Source organism: Oncorhynchus clarkii, unplaced genomic scaffold, assembly GCF_045791955.1.
Source record: "Oncorhynchus clarkii lewisi isolate Uvic-CL-2024 unplaced genomic scaffold, UVic_Ocla_1.0 unplaced_contig_11764_pilon_pilon, whole genome shotgun sequence".
NCBI lineage: Eukaryota > Metazoa > Chordata > Actinopteri > Salmoniformes > Salmonidae > Oncorhynchus > Oncorhynchus clarkii.
The window spans coordinates 58,085-83,933 of record NW_027258081.1 but is presented as its reverse complement, the minus strand read 5'-3'; the positions used below and the strand labels follow the sequence as shown (position 1 = coordinate 83,933).

At 44.3% G+C, this 25,849-nt stretch overlaps 1 protein-coding gene across 2 annotated transcripts; it reads right to left on the bottom strand.

The window, feature by feature from the left end:
* Window positions 1–405: 405 nt before the first annotated feature.
* LOC139395241 (angiopoietin-1-like) lies at window positions 406–25,849 on the bottom strand. Of its 2 annotated transcripts, none has more exons than XM_071142886.1 (9): window positions 24,944–25,849; window positions 19,902–20,057; window positions 17,920–18,041; window positions 17,569–17,810; window positions 16,492–16,637; window positions 15,723–15,824; window positions 10,687–10,853; window positions 2,265–2,395; window positions 406–1,409 (listed from the first exon to the last, which is right to left on the bottom strand). In XM_071142886.1, the coding sequence occupies exons 1-9, from the start codon at window positions 25,385–25,387 to the stop codon at window positions 1,249–1,251; spliced, it is 1,671 nt and encodes a 556-aa protein (XP_070998987.1). In that variant the 5' UTR covers window positions 25,388–25,849; the 3' UTR covers window positions 406–1,248. The 2 variants fall into 2 exon arrangements, with proteins under 2 accessions (XP_070998987.1, XP_070998988.1); XM_071142887.1 differs by having other exon boundaries at window positions 17,920–18,029; window positions 24,944–25,775.

Genomic DNA, 25,849 nt, shown 5'->3' with positions numbered 1-25,849 from the left:
GTGTGGAGACAAAAATCTCCCATCTGACAAGAGAAACCGATACTGACTAAATGGTTCCGATACCGATACTAAATGGTCCCACCCACATCCTCCCTGCCTGCAGAATAGATTAGAATGGGTATGTATGTATGTATGTATGTATGTATGTATGTGTGTGTGTGAATAGATTGGAGTCTGTCTGTCTGTCTGTCTGTCTGTCTGTCTGTCTGTCTGTCTGTCTGTCTGTCTGTCTGTCTGTCTGTCTGTCTGTCTGTCTGTCCGTCTGTCTGTCCGCCTGTCCGTCACGTCATAACAATAGAAAAGTCCACCCCAGAGCCAGAAGTTCACGTCACCTAAGTTCATGAAGTCACTGCAGTGTCTAGCTTGTTGGACTACTTTATGGAGCAGAAAAATGCTTGGCACTGCTTTTAGGGGGAATATTTTTAATTCATGGCACAAAAAAAGTACTTTTGTCATTGTTACAAAGTTCAACAAAGGAAGAGAAACAATGCTTTTAATACTGAAAACTTACATGAAAGTGAAGACATCAATTATTTATCTCTATTCCATTAAATATTCAAGTGTGGTGAGACACACATAGACACCATTCCTTAAACATAAGGATATAAAACACAGTACATTCCACACACACACACACACACACACACACACACACACACACACACAGCAATCCACTATATAGGCAAATAATATCCATAACAGTGTTCTGAAGTGTATCCAGTCTAGGCCATCAGGCTTCTCTGCCCACAGTGCAGACTAAGAGAGCAGTACACTGATTCACAACATGTTAACAGGAATACCTTACCCATAGAAGAACAATACACAACAGATACATGAAAGAGACAAATGAAAGGGAGTCAAATGAAAAGAGAAATGAAAGCCAGACAAATTAAAGTCTTTCAAAAGCACCAAATCTTACATTCATATCCTCTTCATGTAACCCACTTCTACAGTTTGATTCATTGCAGAGCTGGTGCTCAAGCATACTGTCTCAAACAATCAATGTCTTTCGAGAGGACATGTAAGCAGCAGAAAGTCAGAATCCAAGTTCCTCATAGAAAACTAAATTAGGTTGCTATTTTTTAAGTCAAAGTACAAACAATTATCCCACCTTCTATTTTGTGTTTCCGTCACACCTGTTGGACAGTACTTTACTTTATCGCATAAAAACAGTTGGATGGAAACATGACTAATGATGCCAATGTGTCTATGGACAACGTACCCAACGACAGTCACCAAAAGGTCCTCTCAGAAGTCTGCTGGTCGTATCATCATGGTAGTAGCACGGAGAGAGTAACTAGACCCTTTGAAGTAGTGCCACCTAATCCCATTCAGTTTACCCATGTTCTGACCATGACTGTAGTACATCCCGTTCAGGTTCGATGGTCCACAGGCATCGAACCACCAACCTGAAGGCATAGAGAGAAACGTAGAGAGAAACAGAGAAAATAGATTTTAGGCTTGATGATGTTACACTATCAGAGAACTATCAAAGTCATAACTGTGTGACCTCCCTGTAACCTCTGATTATCTCTGGATAGCTTTGTTGCAACGCCAAGTAGTCAACACTAGAGCAGACTCCAGTACTCCTCTCTTTGGATAGCTTTGCCCCATTCTGACCTCTGACCTTTCATTACAGGTGAGAGCGGAGTATGAGGGCAACTAACAAAACATAAATAGTCTACAAGAATCTCTGTGAGCCCAACATGTTTGGACCAGCTACTTGGGGGGGGGGTGTTTGGGAAATGCTGGTCTAGACATTGATAAGAGGATAAAGACATGTATGTTTGTCATGTATTTTCAGATGTACATTCTGGATCTAAATCCTGATGAGATTGTAGCTTCACATTCTTAATAGGAATTTCACTGTCATTTTGATTTATTCTGCTGGCCAGTTCCCTGGACTTCTAAACCAGCCATGGCATGTGTCAATCATTCTGTAAAATGCTGAGGGCTGCCACCTGGCTTCACCAGCTGAGATACCATTCTCTGCTGTGATATGTCAGTAGCAGTGCTGAATACATACTAACTGGCTCTGGCCTGCTCTGTTGTTCTTCTAGACCGGAGATAAAGTGGGTGAGGGGGACCGGGAGGTCAATGGGTTGAAAATGTTTTACCAAAATGACAAAAGCTTCACCCAGCATAGTGTGGGTGGGTGGTTGTTGTTGTCTTATAGCTTCTACTTATCCAGTCGTTTCAGTTCTACAGGAGTACATACAGAGTGCATGTTTAGGGGTTAATGTGGACTTTAACCTCAGACATACCCCCGGTGAGCATGAGAGCACATTTGCAGATGCAGTTGTCGTTGTCCATATCCTTGGTACTGAAGTCTGCTCCGTTGATGACCAGGCTGCTCTGTCTGCCTGCCGTTCCACTGTGACTCTTCAGGAACAGCCTGACACAGTCGCCAGGGAAACACAGAGGGAAATAAAGCAGAAACACAATGCTAGTGCCCTTTAGCTGCTGGAGAACGCTTTTGTTCTTCTCACTGTGTGCACGGTGGAGGACAGAAATTCACCACCACGCTGTTCTTCTAATCTAAATAATATGTACCTCCCCTTGCAACCTGGTCTCAGAGCATTTCATATTATTATGTACATAAATCCGAGACACTCCATTTAATAGTATATGTTTAGTTTCGTATGGCTACATGAGACAGATTGTTACTTAAGGCAAAAATGTGCCTCCCCTTGTTCTCACTGTGTGAACGTTTGAGGACATAAATTCACCACCACACTGTTCTTCTAATCTACTACAAAGAATATGTACCCTTCCAGATAAGTGTCTCTGAAATTCTCGTACACTATATTAAAACCCAATCACACCAGTTGCTTTTATAAAGAACATCCTGGTTTATGAGGACATTGTCGGTTTCCTCGTTTGTCTCAAGCCGTTTGTGTACTTCCCTGCGAACTCTTTGCACTCCCTCCTCCTGCATTGTTTGTCCCCATCTACTGTACTGCGTGTCAAGCTGTTATGGTGAGTGAATGAGGACCCAAAAGCGAACTAACTTAAACAGAGCTTCTTTAATAACCAAACATAGGTAGGCTCAGATAGACCGGCAGATTCCGACAGGACAGGACAAGGTTACAGCAAACATGACGATAGTCTGGCTCAGGCATGAAACACAACAAACAAGAATCCGACAAGGACAGGAGCAGAAACAGAGAGAGATATAGGGACCTAATCAGAGGGAAAAAGGGAACAGGTGGGAAACGGGGTGAATGGGTAGTTAGAGGAGACAAGGAACAGCTGGGGGAAAGCGGGGGAGAAAAGGTAACCTAACAACGACCAGCAGAGGGAGACAGGGTGAAGGGAAAGGACAGAGACAAGACACAACATGACAGTACATGACAGTACCCCCCCACTCACCGAGCGCCTCCTGGCGCACTCGAGGAGGAAACCTGGCGGCAACGGAGGAAATCCTCGATCAGCGCACGGTCCAGCACGTCCCGAGAGGGAACCCAACTCCTCTCCTCAGGACCGTACCCCTCCCAATCTACGAGGTACTGGTGACCACGGCCCCGAGGACGCATGTCCAAAATTCTACGGACCCTGTAGATGGGTGCGCCCTCGACAAGGAGGGGGGGGGGGGGGGGGGGGAAGACGAGCGGGGGCGCGAAGGACGGGCTTGATGCAGGAGACATGGAAGACCGGGTGGACGCGACGAAGGTATCGCGGAAGAAGAAGTCGAACTGCGACAGGATTAATGACCCGAGAAATACGGAACGGACCAATGAACCGCGGGGTCAACTTGCGAGAAGCCGTCTTAAGGGGAAGGTTCTGAGTGGAGAGCCAAACTCTCTGACCGCGACAATATCTAGGACTCTTAGTTCTACGCTTATTAGCAGCCCTCACAGTCTGCGTCCTATAACGGCAAAGTGCAGACCTGACCCTCTTCCAGGTGCGCTCGCAACGTTGGACAAAAGCCTGAGCGGAGGGGACGCTGGACTCGGCGAACTGAGATGAGAACAGCGGAGGCTGGTACCCGAGGCTACTCTGAAAAGGAGATAGCCCGGTCGCAGACGAAGGAAGCGAGTTGTGGGCGTATTCTGCCCAGGGGAGCTGTTCTGACCAAGACGCAGGGTTACGAAAAGAAAGACTGCGTAAGATGCGACCAATAGTCTGATTGGCCCGTTCTGCTTGACCGTTAGACTGGGGGTGAAAGCCGGAAGAGAGACTGACGGAAGCCCCAATCAAACGGCAAAACTCCCTCCAAAATTGAGACGTGAATTGCGGACCTCTGTCCGAAACGACGTCTGACGGAAGGCCATGAATTCTGAAAACATTCTCGATGATGATTTGTGCCGTCTCTTTAGCAGAAGGAAGCTTAGCAAGGGGAATGAAATGAGCCGCCTTAGAGAACCTATCGACAACCGTAAGAATAACAGTCTTCCCCGCTGACGAAGGCAGTCCGGTTCCCCAGACAGTCAACCCGACAACACGCCCCTCAGGGAGAATCCCCTCGGGGTCAGTGGAGGCTACTGAAGAACTGAAGAGACGAGACAAAGCATCAGGCTTGGTGTTCTTAGAGCCCGGACGATAAGAAATCACGAACTCGAAACGAGCGAAAAACAGCGCCCAACGCGCCTGACGCGCATTAAGTCGTTTGGCAGAACGGATGTACTCAAGGTTCCTATGGTCAGTCCAAACGACAAAAGGAACGGTCGCCCCCTCCAACCACTGTCGCCATTCGCCTAGGGCTAACCGGATGGCGAGCAGTTCGCGGTTACCCACATCATAGTTACGTTCCGACGGCGACAGGCGATGAGAAAAATACACGCATGGGTGGACCTTGTCGTCAGAGAGGGAGCGCTGAGAAAGGATGGCTCCCACGCCCACCTCTGACGCGTCAACCTCGACAACGAACTGTCTAGAGACGTCAGGTGTAACAAGGATAGGAGCGGATGTAAAACGATTCTTGAGGAGATCAAAAGCTCCCTGGGCGGAAACGGACCACTTAAAGCACGTCTTGACAGAAGTAAGGGCTGTGAGAGGAGCTGCCACCTGACCGAAATTACGGATGAAACGACGATAGAAGTTCGCGAAGCCGAGAAAGCGCTGCAGCTCGACGCGTGACTTAGGGACGGGCCAATCAATGACAGCTTGGACCTTAGCGGGATCCATCTTAATGCCTTCAGCGGAAATAACAGAACCGAGAAATGTGACGGAGGAGGCATGAAAAGTGCACTTCTCAGCCTTCACAAAAAGACAATTCTCTAAAAGGCGCTGGAGGACACGTCGAACGTGCTGAACATGAATCTGGAGTGACGGTGAAAAAATCAGGATATCGTCAAGGTAAACGAAAACAAAGATGTTCAGCATGTCTCTCAGGACATCATTGACTAATGCCTGAAAGACAGCTGGAGCGTTAGCGAGGCCGAAAGGAAGAACCCGGTATTCAAAGTGCCCTAACGGAGTGTTAAACGCCGTCTTCCACTCGTCCCCCTCCCTGATGCGCACGAGATGGTAAGCGTTACGAAGGTCCAACTTAGTGAAAAACCTGGCTCCCTGCAGGATCTCGAAGGCTGAAGACATAAGAGGAAGCGGATAACGATTCTTCACTGTTATGTCATTCAGCCCTCGATAATCTATGCAGGGGCGCAGAGACCCGTCCTTCTTCTTGACAAAAAAAAACCCCGCTCCGGCGGGAGAGGAGGAGGGGACTATGGTACCGGCGTCAAGAGCTACAGACAAATAATCTTCGAGAGCCTTACGTTCGGGAGCCGACAGAGAGTATAGTCTACCCCGGGGGGGGGTGGTTCCCGGAAGGAGATCAATACTACAATCATACGACCGGTGTGGAGGAAGAGAGGTGGCCCTGGACCGACTGAACACCGTGCGCAGATCGTGATATTCCTCCGGCACCCCTGTCAAATCACCAGGCTCCTCCTGTGAAGAAGAGACAGAGGAAACAGGAGGGATAGCAGACATTAAACATTTCACATGACAAGAGACGTTCCAGGAGAGGATAGAATTACTAGACCAATTAATGGAAGGATTATGACAAACTAGCCAGGGATGGCCCAAAACAACAGGTGTAAAAGGTGAACGAAAAATTAAAAAAGAAATGGTTTCACTATGATTACCAGAAACAGTGAGGGTTAAAGGTAGCGTCTCACGCTGAATCCTGGGGAGAGGACTACCATCCAGGGCGAACAAGGCCGTGGGCTCCTTTAACTGTCTGAGAGGAATGTCATGTTCCCGAGCCCAGGTCTCGTCCATAAAACAGCCCTCCGCCCCAGAGTCTATTAAGGCACTGCAGGAAGCTGACGAACCGGTCCAGCGTAGATGGACCGACAAGGTAGTGCAGGATCTTGAAGGAGAGACAGGAGTAGTAGCGCTCACCAGTAGCCCTCCGCTTACTGACGAGCTCTGGCCTTTTACTGGACATGAAGTGACAAAATGACCAGCGGAACCGCAATAGAGACAGAGGCGGTTGGTGATTCTCCGTTCCCTCTCCTTAGTCGAGATGCGGATACCTCCCAGCTGCATGGGCTCAGCACCCGAGCCGGCAGAGGAAGATGGTAGTGATGCGGAGAGGGAGGCGACGGAGAGCGCGAGCTCCTTTCCACGAGCTCGGTGACGAAGATCAACCCGTCGCTCAATGCGAATAGCGAGTTCAATCAAGGAATCCACGCTGGAAGGAACCTCCCGGGAGAGAATCTCATCCTTTACCTCTGCGCGGAAACCCTCCAGAAGACGAGCGAGCAAGGCCGGCTCGTTCCAGCCACTGGAGACAGCAAGAGTGCGAAACTCAATAGAGTAGTCTGTTATGGATCGATTGCCTTGACATAGGGAAGACAGGGCCCTGGAAGCCTCCTCCCCAAAAACAGATCGATCAAAAACCCGTATCATCTCCTCCTTAAAGTCTTGATACTGGTTAGTACACTCAGCCCTTGCCTCCCAGATTGCCGTGCCCCACTCACGAGCCCGTCCAATAAGGAGAGATATGACGTAGGCGACACGAGCAGTGCTCCTGGAGTAAGTATTGGGCTGGAGAGAAAACACAATATCACACTGGGTGAGGAACGAGCGGCATTCAGTGGGCTCCCCAGAGTAACACGGCGGGTTATTGATTCTGGGCTCCGGAGATTCGAAAGCCCTGGAAGTGGCCGGTGGATCGAGGCGGAGATGGTGAACCTGTTCTGTGAGGTTGGAGACTTGGGTGGCCAGGGTCTCAACGGCATGTCGAGCAGCAGACACTTCCTGCTCGTGTCTGCCTAGCATCGCTCCCTGGATCCCGACGGCTGAGTGGAGAGGATCCGAAGTCGCTGGGTCCATTCTTGGTCGGATTCTTCTGTTATGGTGAGTGAATGAGGACCCAAAAGCGAACTAACTTAAACAGAGCTTCTTTAATAACCAAACATAGGTAGGCTCAGATAGACCGGCAGATTCCGACAGGACAGGACAAGGTTACAGCAAACATGACGATAGTCTGGCTCAGGCATGAAACACAACAAACAAGAATCCGACAAGGACAGGAGCAGAAACAGAGAGAGATATAGGGACCTAATCAGAGGGAAAAAGGGAACAGGTGGGAAACGGGGTGAATGGGTAGTTAGAGGAGACAAGGAACAGCTGGGGGAAAGCGGGGGAGAAAAGGTAACCTAACAACGACCAGCAGAGGGAGACAGGGTGAAGGGAAAGGACAGAGACAAGACACAACATGACAGTACATGACACAAGCAGCTCCAACTGTGGTTTATGAGTCAGACAACTTTCAGGTCTTGCCAGAACCAGGTGATGGATAATTCACAGAAGAGAGAGGCCCTATTCTTAGTCAGTGGTCTTGTATAATGTGTCTATGTTGAATACTGTGTCTATGTTGAATACTGTGTCTATGTTGAATACTGTGTCTATGTTGAATACTGTGTCTATGTTGTATACTGTGCCTATGTTGAATACTGTGTCTATGTTGAATACTGTGTCTATGTTGAATACTGTGTCTATGTTGAATACTGTGTCTATGTTGAATACTGTGTCTATGTTAAACCATTATAGATACGGTACAACAGACTCTGAGAGGGTTGATTAGTTCAACACATCAGGCCTCACAGCAAGAAACAACATTTCTATGATCTTAACGTATTTAACAAACATTGTTCAATTAATTCATCTGTTACACGAATATGAATGACACAGATAATGAAATAAATTAATACATATCACAATTGAACTTGACCTGTGGTCCCTCTGTGTGGTCATATATCTGACCCATCAAAGTGTCAGGCTGATCATTAATGTGGCTTGGCTGCTATGGGGACCAGGTGTTTGGTTCGGGTACAGTGACTCTGTGTCACATTAAGTACTGTAGTTATGGAAGGCAGCCTGGCTCTCTGAAACCCAGTGTGTCTGAAGAGCTGCAAAGTTGCTTAGGAGCCATGAACAGGGCGACCATGTCTATTGGCGCCATCTTGCTATCAGATGTGTGTGTATTGTTATGTATTGTTGGATACTACTGCACAGTTGGAGCTAGGAACACCAGCATTTAGTTAGGTATTACTGAACTGTTGGAGCTAGGAACACCAGCATTTAGTTAGGTATTACTGAACTGTTGGAGCTAGGAACACCAGCATTTAGTTAGGTATTACTGAACTGTTGGAGCTAGGAACACCAGCATTTAGTTAGGTATTACTGCACTGTTGGAGCTAGGAACACCAGCATTTAGTTAGGTATTACTGTACTGTTGGAGCTAGGAACACCAGCATTTAGTTAGGTATTACTGAACTGTTGGAGCTAGGAACACCAGCATTTAGTTAGGTATTACTGAACTGTTGGAGCTAGGAACACCAGCATTTAGTTAGGTATTACTGCACTGTTGGAGCTAGGAACACCAGCATTTAGTTAGGTATTACTGAACTGTTGGAGCTAGGAACACCAGCATTTAGTTAGGTATTACTGAACTGTTGGAGCTAGGAACACCAGCATTTAGTTAGGTATTACTGAACTGTTGGAGCTAGGAACACCAGCATTTAGTTAGGTATTACTGAACTGTTGGAGCTAGGAACACCAGCATTTAGTTAGGTATTACTGCACTGTTGGAGCTAGGAACACCAGCATTTAGTTAGGTATTACTGAACTGTTGGAGCTAGGAACACCAGCATTTAGTTAGGTATTACTGTACTGTTGGAGCTAGGAACACCAGCATTTAGTTAGGTATTACTGCACTGTTGGAGCTAGGAACACCAGCATTTACTTAGGTATTACTGAACTGTTGGAGCTAGGAACACCAGCATTTAGTTAGGTATTACTGAACTGTTGGAGCTAGGAACACAAGCCTTGTGTACACAACCAGTAACATGTTATTGGATTTGAGCTGTAGGCCCATTAAACGCCACACTCCATAGAATAGCTTTCCTTTTAAAGGCTGTGATCGTCCTCTATAAACCATGTTTAAAATAATGGTCATTATTTACATTCATTCCCAATAACGGATTACACAGTATTTACTGACTGCTATGTACTGTAAATGACTTTTCAATTTCCACTGATGGACTCTGTTTACTCTCCCTCTCAATACTACTCAAGAGTTACTCTAATAGCTCTGTACATCCTTCCATCCTTCCTTGTCTTTAACTGGTTAGTAAAAATGTGAGCCAGGTCAAAAAAAATGGTACAAGTGTGTTCGTTTGTGTGATCACACGTCCGTGTGTGGGTGAACTAAATCAGATTGAGACAAAGCTTGCTGGTTATCATTCTAGGAAATATAATAATTCCCTTTTACGATCTTACATTTTATTTAGTTAGTAATGGCATTGTGAAATGAGGCAGAGCCTCTCTTTCCCTAAGAAGCTGTGTGACAATAGTTTGTTTTGGACCATCTCCATGACAAGTATTACAGAATGGCAATGACATACGAATCTAGAGACCAAAATTATTCCATTCCAGAACTCAAAAAGTTTATCCAGTATTTTTTTGAAGAGACAATAAATGAAAAAGTAAGAATTATGATCTGCTGAAGTTCTAGAAGCCTCAATCAGAAGGTTATGGGCAATAAAGTCAACAAACTGAAAAATGCATACATTAATTGATTACAAATCATGATCAGAGTCACCAGTGCCTCACCATCGTTACTGTGATGGAAATACAACACCAAGCACATCATTGTCAGTGATAGAACCAAGTCCAATATCTCATTCCCACTTCATTAAAAATATACTGCAGGTCCTGAAGCAAGTAAAGACAACTACAGTTGAGTAGTTGAGTGACTATTTAAGTAGGAATGTGGGCGTATTTAGTGGGGAATGTCCTATGATCCTAAAAACTGTACTGTAGGTATGATACAATATGTATGCGCTGAGATGTGACAAAACTTAATTTCCTCCACTTAGGGTACATACAGATGTAGGATCTTAATTTGAGCCAGTTTTCTAGAGCAGGAAAATAATCCTGCAGCAACAGGAAATGTGAATTACGTGGATTATAATTAATGGACATTTATGTCGGGGATGAAACATTTTTCTTTAGGACAAATCAAGTCTGAGTTTTCAAAGTGGAAATTACAAACTTTAGAAGCTTTTTTAAAACTCAAATATACCACAAGTTAGCATTTCCTTCTATGCAGGACAATTCTCAGCAACAAAAGAGTGATCAAATTAAGATCCTACATCTGTAGCTGATATCAGCACTCCTACTGTGAGACTCTTTAAGAATACGGCCCAGAACACATTGCTGGTATCCCACCTGTAATTCTGCTTCTCGCTGCCGATGTAGAAACGGTCATAGTGGGAGAAGGCCTGCTGTCCGTCCCAGTCGGTCACTTCCACCCTCAGGTTGTAGGGCCTTTGGCTGGTCAGCAGGAACACAAACTCATTCCCCAGCCAGTGTTCTCCAAACAGACTCCCAAAGCCCTGCAACAACACAGGAGCACTTGTCTTCTGTTTCTGTAGTGTAAGGCAGCTTGATGTACAAGTACACCCCTTGGACAGGACACTAGTCTGTCGCAGGTCCTTGTCCCAGCAACACATGGAGCTATAGAAAAATAATGAATGTTATATCGGGTTCTTCTACAGGGACAAGATCACAAACCCTATATGGTTCTAGGTAGAATTAAGACTGTTAGAGGGATGTTCTACTCAGTGACTCTTTGTTCTCTTTTTTTAAAGGAATTCTGTTCTGTGTTTTCCTCTCTTTTAAAAAATAATAATAACTATGTTCTGTGTTTTACTCTTTTTTGACAGTAGTGAATTGAGGGAGACAGACAGATGAGTAGATAAAGATATATTTATTCAACTAGGCAAGTCAGTTAAGAACAAACTCTTATTTACAATGATGGCCTAGGAACAGTGGGTTAACTGCCTTGTTCAGGGGCAGAACGACAGATTTCTACCTTGTCAGCTCGGGGATTTGATCCACCAACCTTTCAGTTACTGGCCCCCCGCTCTAACCACTAGGCTACCTGCCGCCCCTATAGAGAGAGAGAGATATAGCTAGCGAGACATAGATAAAGAGGTATATAGATAGAGAGGTATAGAGATATATAGATGGAGAGAGAGATATAGCCTCCAGTATTTATGCTGCAATAGTTTGTGTCGGGGGGCTAGAATCAGTTTGTTATATCTGGAGTATTTCTCCTGTCTTATCCGGTGTCCTGTGTAAGAATGCTCCCTCTAACTCTCTTTCTCTCTTCTCTCGGAGGACCTGAGCCCTAGGACCATGCCTCAGGACTACCTGGCCTGATGACTCCTTGCTGTTCCCAGTCCACCTGCTGTCCCCCAGTCCATCTGCTGCTGCTCCAGTTTCAACTGTTCTGCCTGCGGCTATGGAACCCTGACTTGTTCACTGGACGTGCTGCCTTGTCCTGGACCTGCTGTTTTGGACTCTCTTTCTCTACTGCACCTGCTGTCTCTAACTCTGAATGATCGGCTATGAAAAGCCAACTGACATTTACTCCTGAGGTGCTGACCTGTTGCACCCTCTACAGCCACTGTGATTATTATTTGACCCTGCTGGTCATCTATGAACGTTTGAACATCTTGTCCATGTACTGTTATAATCTCCACCCGGCACAGCCAGAAGTGGACTGGCCACCCTTCAGAGCCTAGTTCCTCTCTAGGTTTCTTCCTAGGTTGCTGCGTTTCTAGGGAGTTTTTCCAAGCCACCGTGCTTCTACATCTGCATTGCTTGCTGTTTGGGGTTTTAGGCTGTGTAGCACTTTGTGACATCGGCTGATGTAAAAAGGGCTTTATAAATACATTTGATTGATTGATAAAGAGATAGAGATTTAGATATAGACAGATATAGAGATAGAGATATAGATAGGTTGGATTCTGCAGCACCAGTACTAGACCAGACCTTGGAATTAATCTTTCTTTACCAGAGACATTTTACAATATATCAACATTTGAATGGTGATCTAAGCACACCATGTTTAGACTCAACTTAAACAGTTTCCTCTCTCCTGTCATTTTCTCTCAGAAGTGTTCAATCAGAGACCATTAGCGTCATTATGAAACACTCCCAGCAGAGGGGTCAACGAGCGAACACATACCCGTTGTTTGCCAGCGTCTTTGCCAGGCTACACTCCACACTTCCTTAGCCCCTGACTGGAGGACAGTCCTCTCTCGCTCAGCCCAGAGGCAGAGGCCTTTTTAGCCACAGGGCTATTTCAAGGCCTAATGGGGCTGGCAGTGACAACACAGTGGATTCGTCCTAAATGGCCCATATTCATTTTAAAGTACAATACTTTTGACCAGGGCCCATAGGACACCCTATTTCCCCATAGGGCTCTGGTCAAAAGTAGTGCACTATATAGGGAATAGGGTGCCACTTGGGATGCACAAAGTCTGTTTTGTGATATGCGTTTGTACTTGCTCCTTTTTCTGTTGTAGTTTGACATATACATTCATATGTTGGAATGTTGTGCAATGTAGAGATTCCTATTTTCCCAAAAATCAACAAAGTTTCAATACCGGGAATAATCCCTATTTATCCCGAGAGTCCTGGGAAATACTGCAAAAATCAGAAGTGTCCTTTTAAAACCAAGATGGTCACTGTGCCAGGGTTCTCCCCAAATAAGAGGGGTGTTGTGCCACCTTGTCGGCTTGGCTGCGCAATTATGGAAAGATTTCAGAGCAAATTAAATGTAAGTTTAGTCATGATAGTTACTCTATCTTTGATCGCCAGCGCATTTCAGAAGTAGCCCCACAGAGCGCCCTCCGAGTATAGCGTTGTTGCTTTGTAACGGCAGTCAAACAAAAGTCAAATGACCAAAGTTGCTAAACTTGCTAGATAACCTCCTTCAACGAATGACAGAATATCTCCCATATTTGGCTAAATCAAGTTGATGATTATACCGATAGCAGAACAGCTCATGAATAACAGGGAGAGGAAGTGGAAATAGTTTAAATATCAAGGTATCTTAACGAGGACTGTTTCAAATATACCCATATCAACTCTCATATCGTTTGTTGATCACACATTCTCTATGAGACAGCACAGAGAAGGGGGGAAAGAGGTATTTTGACATGCATAGGCGAGAGGCGTGCTTTGATAATGCATCCTATGGATTACAGAATAAAATGAGCTGTAGCAGTGAGACAGGAGTCAGGATTTTGGGTTTCATTAGGATTGGATAGGGAAATAGCCTAGGTTCTAGGATGAGAATATAGAATTTTCCCTCATGCCTTATTAACGGACTTCATGCCTGTGACAGAGATGCTTATGCAGTGAATTGTACATAGGCCTATCAAATGTGTGACTGTCTGAAGATTCACAATGACAGCTTAAAGAGGCACATGCTCTCTAAAAGGCTACACTGTAAGGTTTCCTGTGGGGTTTATTAACTGTATTCGGGTCATGTGTGCAGTCCAGAGCGACCGGCAGTGTCAATTATGCGTGCACTTTGAATTTATAGCGACTTTGTGTCAAATATGCTAGACTAAAGGCTTCAATGTGACAACCTGTTTGGATAGTGTCCAATAAATGTTTTTGTTAATCTTTTGCTAAGGAATTCATTAGTGCAGACATTGGGGAATTTTATTGTAATTTCCCGGGTCTTGTCATGTATTTTGGGGGGTAAACGTGAAGAGTGTTCCCGGTAATGTCCCGGGATCCCGATTACCCATGTTAATCCCTGGTGCTACAGTGAGGGAAAAAAGTATTTGATCCCCTGCTGATTTGCCCACTGACAAATAAATTATCAGTCTATAATTTTAATGGTAGGTTTATTTGAACAGTGGGAGACAGAATAACAACAAAATAATCCAGAAAAACGCATGTCAAAAATGTTATACATTTATTTGCATTTTAATGAGGGAAATAAGTATTTGACCCCCTCTCAATCAGAAAGATTTCTGTCTCCCAGGTGTCTTTTATACAGGTAACGAGCTGAGATTAGGAGCACACTCTTAAAGAGAGTGCTCCTAATCTCAGTTTGTTACCTGTATAAAAGACATCTGTCCACAGAAGCAATCAATCAATCAGATTCCAAACTCTCCACCATGGCAAAGACCAAAGAGCTCTCCAAGGATGTCAGGGACAAGATTGTAGACCTACACAAGGCTGGAATGGGCTACAAGACCGTCGCCAAGCAGCTTGGTGAGAAGGTGACAACAGTTGGTGTGATTATTCGCAAATGGAAGAAACACAAAATAACTGTCAATCTCCCTCGGCCTGGGGCTCCATGCAAGATCTCACCTCGTGGAGTTGCAATGATCATGAGAACAGTGAGGAATCAGCCCAGAACTACACGGGAGGATGTTGTCAATGATCTCAAGGCAGCTGGGACCATAGTCACCAAGAAAACAATTGATAACACACTACGCCGTGAAGGACTGAAATCCTGCAGCGCCCGCAAGGTCCCCCTCCTCAAGAAAGCACATATACATGCCTGTCTGAAGTTTGCCAATGAACATCTGAATGATTCAGAGGACAACTGGGTGAAAGTGTTGTGGTCAGATGAGACCAAAATGGAGCTCTTTGGCATCAACTCAACTCACTGTGTTTGGAGGAGGAGGAATGCTGCCTATGACCCCAAGAACCACATCCCCACCGTCAAACATGGAGGTGGAAACATTATGCTTTGGGGGTGTTTTTCTGCTAAGGGGACAGGACAACTTCACCGCATCAAAGGGACGATGCACGGGACCATGTACCGTCAAATTTTGGGTGAGAACCTCCATCCCTCAGCCAGGGCATTGAAAATGGGTAGTGGATGGGTATTCCAGCATGACAATGACCCAAAACACACAGCCAAGGCAACAAAGGAGTGGCACAAGAAGAAGCACATTAAGGTCCTGGAGTGGCCTAGCTAGTCTATAGACCTTAAACCCATAGAAAATCTGTGGAGGGAAAATCTGTGAAGGTTCGAGTTGCCAAACGTCAGCCTCGAAACCTTAATGACTTCGAGAAGATCTGCAAAGAGAAGTGGGGCAAAATCTCTCCTGAGATTTGTGCAAACCTGGTGGCCAACTACAAGAAACGTCTGACCTCTGTGTTTGCCAACAAGGGTTTTGCCACCAAGTACTAAGTCATGTTTTGCAGAGGGGTCAAATTCTTATTTCCCTCATTAAAATGCAAATCAATGTATAACTGTTTATAATTTAGAACTGTCTCTCACTGTTCAAATAAACCTACCATTAAAATTATAGACTGATCATTTCTTTGTCAGTGGGCAAATGTACAAAATCAGCAGGGGATCAAATACTTTTTTCCCTCACTGTATGTATTCACCAACATCAGAAGAATGCTGTGAGGATATCCCACCCTGTCCTCCTCACCATCTTGTACTCCTTCCACGTCCTCTGGAAGTCCATGGTTCCATCTTTTCTCCTCTGAATGACAGACCATCCTCCCCCTGCTGCCTCCATGTTACAGTAAACCTACAGAGAGAGAGACAGAAAGACCGTGACATGAGTAACTTACACACTACTCTCACACATGCAGTGCATATCATGACAATAAAGACTGTTTCCTGTAAAAGGAGTGACTCCTGTAGATGAGGCTCCCTGGTCCTTAGTTTTGTGTACCATGGTCAGAGGCCACAATGACGGAATGTGTCCTAAGCCCAGGGACGTAGCTTAGTGTAACCATGGACACTGACAGCAGCACAGCTGATAATGGACAGGAACACACTGTTGCCAGTCAGCCATCTGCGGCTTGGCAGGACACTACTGAGGAGGAGGACATCTGCTGTGTAGCTGTGCTGAAGAGGCCAACCAAGAGTATTTCCAGCTCCAGGATATCACCCAGCCAGCCAGCCAATACCTGACATATTCCTGGGATATTGCTGTTGAATCTTTTGGGAAGTGGCTTTAGAGTACCGTATAATAACTGCTGCCACTTGCACGTAAACTAAAGTAGGTTACAGTCAAAAAGTGCAGCCATTTAATTGTTCATGTCTGTTTTTTCTGTTTCCATGCAGAGGTAAAGCCAGGCCTGCATATATCATCTAATATATGCCTCTATATTACACATTCTGCTAATAGAATTGACATCTCTTTTCCCCCTCTAATATTTATTGAAGATAATACATCAAGTTTTCCGTACCTTTTTGGTCTGCTGTGTGTTGATGTGAATAGTATATAATCCACTGTTGTTGAAGCCAGCTTGAAAGACTTCTGAGCAGTCCCGATACTTTCTCTCCTCATGAGATGAATCTCTCTGCTTAAAGGCAAGGTTGCTGTTTGCCACCACTGTTTAAATGGATCATGAAACAAGAGCAAACACATTATCAGCTAGGCTCCAATTTGAATGCATCCAAAATCCTTTGTAATCAACAGCCTAGACTGGGTCAGGTCCTATTAGAACAGGTTCTTATGTAATCAACAGCCCAGACTGGGTCAGGTCCTATTAGAACAGGTTATTATGTAATCAACAGCCCAGACTGGGTCAGGTCCTATTAGAACAGGTTCTTATGTAATCAACAGCCTAGACTGGGTCAGGTCCTATTAGAACAGGTTCTTATGTAATCAACAGCCCAGACTGGGTCAGGTCCTATTAGAACAGGTTCTTATGTAATCAACAGCCCAGACTGGGTCAGGTCCTATTAGAACAGGTTATTATGTAATCAACAGCCCAGACTGGGTCAGGTCCTATTAGAACAGGTTCTTATGTAATCAACATCCCAGACTGGGTCAGGTCCTATTAGAACAGGTTCTTACGTAATCAACAGCCCAGACTGGGTCAGTTCCTATTAGAACAGGTTCTTATGTAATCAACAGCCCAGACTGGGTCAGTTCCTATTAGAACAGGTTCTTATGTTCTGGAATGCATCTTCTTATGATCTTAGAACATGTGGACATTGAAATGAAGGCCGGTCCGTTCCACGTTTCAACCTATTTTCAACATCCATGGACGTCAGCCGGTGCTCACTGGGTTAGTCCAGCCTTCTTAGTCCAGTTATAGGCTTTATCTGTGCCCAGAGAATATCTTGTCTGAACCTGTGAACATTTGACACAATATATCCTCCAGTACCTCTGTTGTATTTTACCCTACCTAGAGTTTTTAAAGCCAACTCGTTCTTCCTGCAAATAATTACTATCTATGCTATGATATTCATACCCCAGAGTATTTAATTTATACTTTCTGTAACAGGAAACATTGGCCCCAGTATCCATCCAGTACCTCCAGACCCTCTGTCCTTAGAGCAGAGTTTCAGCAGACTGTTGACGGTCTCAGTGAGCTGCTGTTGTTGGCTAAGCAGGATACTGTTGTTGCCAGTGGCCTGGTCCAGATGGGTCTGCAGCTCTGTGATCACACTGCTCTGTCTGGCTACCAGCTGCTGCAGGCTGGACCTCTCCTCCTGGAAGGTGACCAGCTCCTCATGGTGCCCAGACTCCAGCTCCTGCATCTTCTGCTCTAAGAGCCTGATCAATACAAGTGATTTGAAAATACGTTGATCAGTCGATCAGTCAGTCAGCCAATAAATCAATACAGAACTTTTCATGGGAAGAAAATCATTCATGTTGATTTGACCTGTTCTTGTCGTGCAGCTTGCTGATCTCTGTAGATTGGTGGAGGAGCTGGGTCTCCAGTTTGTTGATGGACAGAGAGTTCTCCAGGAGCTGAATCTCCAGCCTGGAGGTCTGATTCAACACCTGTCCATCAGGAAGCTGTTACTATCATTCATATTCACCTAGTCAAGTGTATAGAGTGTATCTACAGTGCCTTGCGAAAGTATTCGGCCCCCTTGAACTTTGCGACCTTCTGCCACATTTCAGGCTTCAAACATAAAGATATAAAACTGTATTTTTTTGTGAAGAATCAACAACAAGTGGGACACAATCATGAAGTGGAACGACATTTATTGGATATTTCAAACTTTTTTAACAAATCAAAAACGGAAAAATTGGGCGTGCAAAATTATTCAGCCCCCTTAAGTTAATACTTTGTAGCGCCACCTTTTGCTGCGATTACAGATGTAAGTCGCTTGGGGTATGTCTCTATCAGTTTTGCACATCGAGAGACTGAAATGTTTTCCCATTCCTCCTTGCAAAACAGCTCGAGCTCAGTGAGGTTGGATGGAGAGCATTTGTGAACAACAGTTTTCAGTTCTTTCCACAGATTCTCGATTGGATTCAGGTCTGGACTTTGACTTGGCCATTCTAACACCTGGATATGTTTATTTTTGAACCATTCCATTGTAGATTTTGCTTTATGTTTTGGATCATTGTCTTGTTGGAAGACAAATCTCCGTCCCAGTCTCAGGTCTTTGCAGACTCCATCAGGTTTTCTTCCAGAATGGTCCTGTATTTGGCTCCATCCATCTTCCCATCAATTTTAACCATCTTCCCTGTCCCTGCTGAAGAAAAGCAGGCCCAAACCATGATGCTGCCACCACCATGTTTGACAGTGGGGATGGTGTGTTCAGCTGTGTTGCTTTTACGCCAAACATAACGTTTTGCATTGTTGCCAAAAAGTTCAATTTTGCTTTCATCTGACCAGAGCACCTTCTTCCACATGTTTGGTGTGTCTCCCAGGTGGCTTGTGGCAAACTTTAAACGACACTTTTTATGGATATCTTTAAGAAATGGCTTTCTTCTTGCCACTCTTCCATAAAGGCCAGATTTGTGCAATATACAACTGATTGTTGTCCTATGGACAGAGTCTCCCACCTCAGCTGTAGATCTCTGCAGTTCATCCAGAGTGATCATGGGCCTCTTGGCTGCATCTCTGATCAGTCTTCTCCTTGTATGAGCTGAAAGTTTAGAGGGACGGCCAGGTCTTGGTAGATTTGCAGTGGTCTGATACTCCTTCCATTTCAATATTATCGCTTGCACAGTGCTCCTTGGGATGTTTAAAGCTTGGGAAATCTTTTTGTATCCAAATCCGGCTTTAAACTTCTTCACAACAGTATCTCGGACCTGCCGGGTGTGTTCCTTGTTCTTCATGATGCTCTCTGCGCTTTTAACGGACCTCTGAGACTATCACAGTGCAGGTGCATTTATACGGAGACTTGATTACACACAGGTGGATTGTATTTATCATCATTAGTCATTTAGGTCAACATTGGATCATTCAGAGATCCTCACTGAACTTCTGGAGAGAGTTTGCTGCACTGAAAGTAAAGGGGCTGAATAATTTTGCACGCCCAATTTTTCAGTTTTTGATTTGTTTAAAAAGTTTGAAATATCCAATAAATGTCGTTCCACTTCATGATTGTGTCCCACTTGTTGTTGATTCTTCACAAAAAAAATACAGTTTTATATCTTTATGTTTGAAGCCTGAAATGTGGCAAAAGGTCGCAAAGTTCAAGGGGGCCGAATACTTTCGCAAGGCACTGTATATAGGCTAAAAGTGGCACCATGTATTTTAATGTACTTCATAGGCCTATTCATCCAATCTAATGAAGATAATTGCTGAGTAGGCTACATGATTAATAGTAAGTGTTACTGATATCATAACATGCACTTGAATGTTCTTTGGAGAGGGATATTTGTACATGATTCATACTGCACCTGGATCTCTACGTCTGTCAGCTTCCGTGTGTGCTGAGCAGTCTGGGTCAGGAGGTTGGTGCCTAGATTCAAGATGGCAGCAGTGTGATTGTGGACAGCACTCTGCTGCAGCTGAGCCATCTCCACATTCAGACTGTCCTTCACATATCTCTCAATCTGACACACAAACACAGAGGAGGTATGAAGGGATGTTTAGGGCTTTACCTCTCTCGACAGACTCCGGGTGTTCTGCACACTCACATTTAATTTCAATTTTGGTAATGTCCTAGGAACGTTCTCCAGCTGGCTTAACATTGAACATGTTCTCACATAGTTCAGAGAACGTTAAGAAACAACTTCCTTCTGTGGGAATTTCAGTACTTCAGCATAACGTTTCCTACAGGTTTCCTCTTGGTTCTATTTAAAGTAATGTTCTCAAATTGTTCCAAGAACATTAAGAAAACTTTCCATAAAAAACACAAGAAAACTTTTGTAATGTTCAGAGAATGTTCTAAAATTTGTATTTAAAAACATACGTCCCATTCTCAGAACATTAAGAAAACGTTCCATTCTCAGCATCAACAAAACTCTATCCACTGTCTTGTTAAGTGTTTGATCTTAATGAGTGTTCGTTTCCTTTTAAAATGGGGTCTGTTTGAATAGACAAAAAGAACAACTGTGAATGCGTTGTTATTAGTCCACGCTAGCTCCATACTGGAGTGGACTAATTCCATGGATAGATGATGCCATGTCACAATAAAGAAGAAATGTGTTTGGATGATTAATGCAAACACATTTATAGGGTTAATGTCCGATAGATCAGTTGTCTGACAACGTCATGAAAATGTGCTTTGTTATGATTCTGAACCTTCAGATAGCAAGCAACAATAACAAAGAATCTGCCATGCGGGCAATCGTAGATTTATCTTGTTCTTGAAACCATGTCGTGTTTTGACTGATTTCATGTCAATGCTTATATGGCTACAATTCGATAGCTAGCTAACCAACAACTGTAACGATGTATTTGTGCTCGTTGTGAAAATGTATTTATGTTTTCAATAAACATTTGAAGACAAATTATAGTTTACATGTTGTCAACAATCTAAGCCAACCCTGTCTGTTTTACCCCATATTTCTGCACACATTGGTTTTGTTGCTAGACAACCAACTGGTCTATCTGTGCTTGTAGTTCAAAAAGTAAACCCCAAATAAGCCAGTAGTGTTATTAAAAGTCTTACTGAAACACAACTTCCAAGGAAGCATCCATAAATAACCTAATTATATCCAGGGAAGGATATGTATTCATTCCCTTCAGCAATTGTGGATTGAAGGATTTCCTGCATCGATATGGTCCTGTCTAAGGATTTCTTTGGCCCCTGGTCAGCTACTTAGGGAGGGATCTTTCAGGGTTGTTGAGTTCAGTCATTTCCTTCTAGTCAACCAGGAGAGATCAGTCATGGGACTGCATCTGTATGTTTTCTGCCACAGATGCATCATGTGGACAGGGCTCAGCTGCCAATGACATTATCCATCTGAAGTTCACTGTCCTGATGATGATTACAATGAGGAGAGGTCTTTCCCAGCAATGTGCTTTAAAAATGTATCTTTTTCTTTGTGATAGCTCAGGGTCATTCAGTGATTCATTGAAGTTTATGGTTTTCCTGTTACCCCGGCTTTCAAGCCATGGCCTTTTCAGTTCATGTGAATCAGTTTAGCCTTGGACAGCTTTTTAAACTATGCATTTTCAAAAATGTACAGTTTGGAAATTACAGTTAAGTAGTCACAATAATGGAATATAAAATATTTACATTGCAAAGTTAGAACTTCATGTCTCACTTTATCCCTGATTTAACGTAACAGATCACCCTAAGTATGATTTTCAACTTAAGAATGTCTACTTTGTGGCTAGATTCCCTCTGCACAGACAGAGGAAAGGCCTGGTCTCTATTACACTTACTGAAAGATTCCCTCTGCACAGACAGAGGAAAGGCCTGGTCTCTATGACACTTACTGAAAGATTCCCTCTGCACAGACAGAGGAAAGGCCTGGTCTCTATGACACTTACTGAAAGATTCCCTCTGCACAGACAGAGGAAAGGCCTGGTCTCTATGACACTTACTGAAAGATTCCCTCTGCACAGACAGAAAAAGGCCTGGTCTCTATGACACTTACTGAAAGATTCCCTCTGCACAGACAGAAAAAGGCCTGGTCTCTATGACACTTACTGAAAGATTCTCTCTGCACAGACAGAGGAAAGGCCTGGTCTCTATGACACTTGCTGAAAGTGCAGTGTCAGACTGTTTATCTCTGCAGCTTCCCACGAAGACAATTGAATAGTCGGCTAATGGAATCATTCAAGAATGAATTGATCTGTAAGATCAGAGTGCATTAAGATGCCAATGTTAATGCAGAGGAAAGGAAGAGAAGGTCTAGTGCAGTGTACACATGTTGAGCAGGATAAAACGTGTCAAGTGGCAGTCTCCTTATTACAATGTCCAGAGTTCTCAAATAATCACACACTACATTAGACATAAGAAACCCAGAGGAATAGTTGCAGGGCCGGATTACCACATTAGGGGCCCCGGGGCACCTATCAAATATACAGTACCAGTCAAAAGTTTGGACACACCTACTCATTCAAGTTTTTTTTTTTTTTTTTGTACTATTTTCTACATCAAAACTATGAAATAACACAAATGGAATCTTGCAGTAACCAAAAACATGTTAAACAAAACAAATATATTTTATATTTAAGATTTCTTCAAAGTAACCACCCTTTACCTTGATGATAGCTTTGCACACTCTTGGCATTCTCTCAACCAGCTTCATGAGAATGCTTTTCCAACAGTCTTGAAGGAGTTCCCACATATGCTGAGCTCTTGTTGGCTGCTTTTCCTCAGTACCACACTATAGCGTTCATTTAATCAAAGAGGAAAACCCATTACCTCAGTACCACACTATAGTGTTCATTTAATCAATCAAAGAGGAAAACCCATTACCTCAGTACCACACTATAGTGTTCATTTAATCAAAGAGGAAAACCCATTACCTCAGTGCCACACTATAGTGTTCATTTAATCAATCAAAGAGGAAAACCCATTACCTCAGTACCACACTATAGTGTTCATTTAATCAAAGAGGAAAACCCATTACCTCAGTACCACACTATAGTGTTCATTTAATCAAAGAATGGCCATGGAGAGGAACTCCTGAAACTATGAAGACAGTGAAACTGATATCCCACAAATACACTGAGGTTGAAGTTCTCTGAAAAGCATGGCCCCACATAAAAACTATATTTTTGTTGCTTTCTTAACTGTCGACTGTTCTCCTGTTAGTTTTCAGATGCACATATAAAACATTTGATGGTGCAGTGAGATGAAGAATAGTTTGTCATTTTATATTCACTGCATGTATGCAGGGTTCCAAGTGCTCACCCTTAAGCATAGCCCGTATTACATTATACCAAATGCAATTACCAAACTCAGCACTGGTAATACTGAAGTGGTAGTCTGTTACTACTGAAGTGGCCTTGTTCTCCCTGACAGAATCATCTCTGGTATTCCTTGGAATGTGAATGCTGCTGGCCTAGGTCCCGGTGGGTCAGGGAACACATAGACAGACAGAGACAGACAGACAGACATAAACAGACAGACAGACAGACAGACAGACAGACAGACAGACAGACAGAAACAAACACAGACAGATAGATACAGACAGATAGACAGATACAGACAGACAGACAGACAGACAGACAGACAGACAGACAGACAGACAGAAACAAACACAGACAGATAGATAGATACAGACAGACAGACAGACAGACAGACAGACAGAAACAAACACAGACAGATAGATACAGACAGACAGACAGACAGACAGACAGACAGACAGACAGAGCACTGCCTAACGCTGAGCCCATTCCTTGAAATGGACTCCCCAGCCCTGGATTGGGCCAATGTGACATAGTGTGAGAGGGTTCAGACAGACAACACAGTGTTTTCTTAAGGACAGCCAGGCCAGCCAGACACACTCAGAACATCACAACCCAGCGACCAAGAGCCACAGCCTGCCTGTCACATTTTACCACGGCCCAGTCAAACAAGTCCCTGTCATCAATCTCTCATCCCTGGGGCTGCAACATAGTCCCTGGGTCCACACACACTGGAACAACAGTCCTTTTGAAATGACAGTGTTTTTAATTAATAATGCGGGATATGGTGCATTCCTCACTTATGGGGTAAGAGAGAGATTTTTTAGTATCCTTAAGGTTTCTGTTTCTGTTGGGTTGGTGCTCATGTCATTTAGAGCTGTTCGGTGTAATGGAGTAATCCAAACAACAGATCTCCCCAAATATACAGTATCCATTGTATTCTGTACTATGGGGAGTAAAATGTAGATAGGCTGTAAAGCAATGATGAATTGTACTGGGGTATGTTATATCTTATTGCTCCTGAGTAAACAGAGACAGAGGAAAGAGATGGATCCAGGTGGGACCGAGCCAAATGTTGTCCTATAATAATAATATTCATTATGGCAGGACACATTTGGCTCGGCCCAAATAGTTCATGGGGTTGAAACACACTCAATGCTGATAATGTGCACTTAAAGATGCACTGTGCAGAAATCGTTCACCCATTTCCTGGTTGCTAAAATTCTAATTGTTTGCCAATCTACCACTTCTTAGACTTGATTTCAACGACAATGACAGATCTATAACTCACATTTCTATGTGAATTTGGTCGGGTCGCTCAAAAAGTTAGATATTTAATACAGTATAAAACACTACAGATGATGAAATGTAGTATACTTTCTAGCTTTGTCCAGATGTTCCACCTCTATATAACTTTGATAACAACAATGGCTAATGTGTTATAAATGCAATAGGACATAGTTCAATCGGATAAAAAGCTGATCATTTTGACCTGCACAGCCATGGGACATGGCATGCATTTCCTTCTAGAGTATAAATATCTGATAAAGCTCTGTTTAGACTGAAACGCCAGGCTTTAATCTTTATATCAACTACTACTATACTGTATGCTTGGAGAACATGCTCTTACTTTGTGAAGCCACTGTGTGTAGTTGTCCATGACGTTCTCCAGGTGTTGGATCCTCTGGTTCCCCAGAGCCGGGGCCAGTCCTGGGAGCTTGGGCTTTTTCAGGGGGGCATCTCCCTGTAGAGTGTTCCCCTGGTACTGGCCCTGTCCCTGGCTGGTGCTGGAGCTGCCGACCCCCTCCTCCTCCGTCAAGCACGGCCTGTTCCCCCCAGCGTTATCTGGTAGCAGGAAGGTATAGGTGCAGGATCCGTGCTGGATAGAGTTGTACTGGCGAGCGTTAGTGTTAGTGCTGGCGCTCATGGACCCGCTGCCAGCTATGTCCCCTGGGCCCCTGGGCAGCTCTTCCAGAGACACAGACACATAGCCCGTCAGTAGCAGCAGAAGGGCAGCCAGAACCAGCCAGATCATGTGGCAGCTGGGCTGGCAGGGCAGGAAGTACCACGGCATGGCAGCAGGAAACACAGGCTAACGGTCCTCTTTTATGGCTTCTGTCTGTCTTGTCTCTCTTCACAGCATGTCTTCCTGTCCTGTCGTCAATCAGACGGTTGAGAGGTAGACCGTCGATCCAGAAAGATGGCCGCTTCCCATCAGTAGGAATGGATGAGTAGTCGTCTCAAGTGTCAGTGTGGAACTCATCCCAATTCATCACCAGTTGTCTTGTTAGTTGTTGTTGCTGGTCCAGATCCAGGACAGGGATCCACACTACACAGTTGTGTGATGTAGACTACATTGTCAGTCAGTGGACTGATCTGTGTTGGATCCTCCTCCTCATGGCTGGCTGTATGTAGTGCTGTTCCTCATGTCTGCCTGTCTGCATGTGAGTTTAGAGTGCTTTAACGGGGGGGGGGGGGGACACTGGAACGTCCAACTCTGGGCAGGCTCTGTGCCTCCCATACTGAGGGACTGATC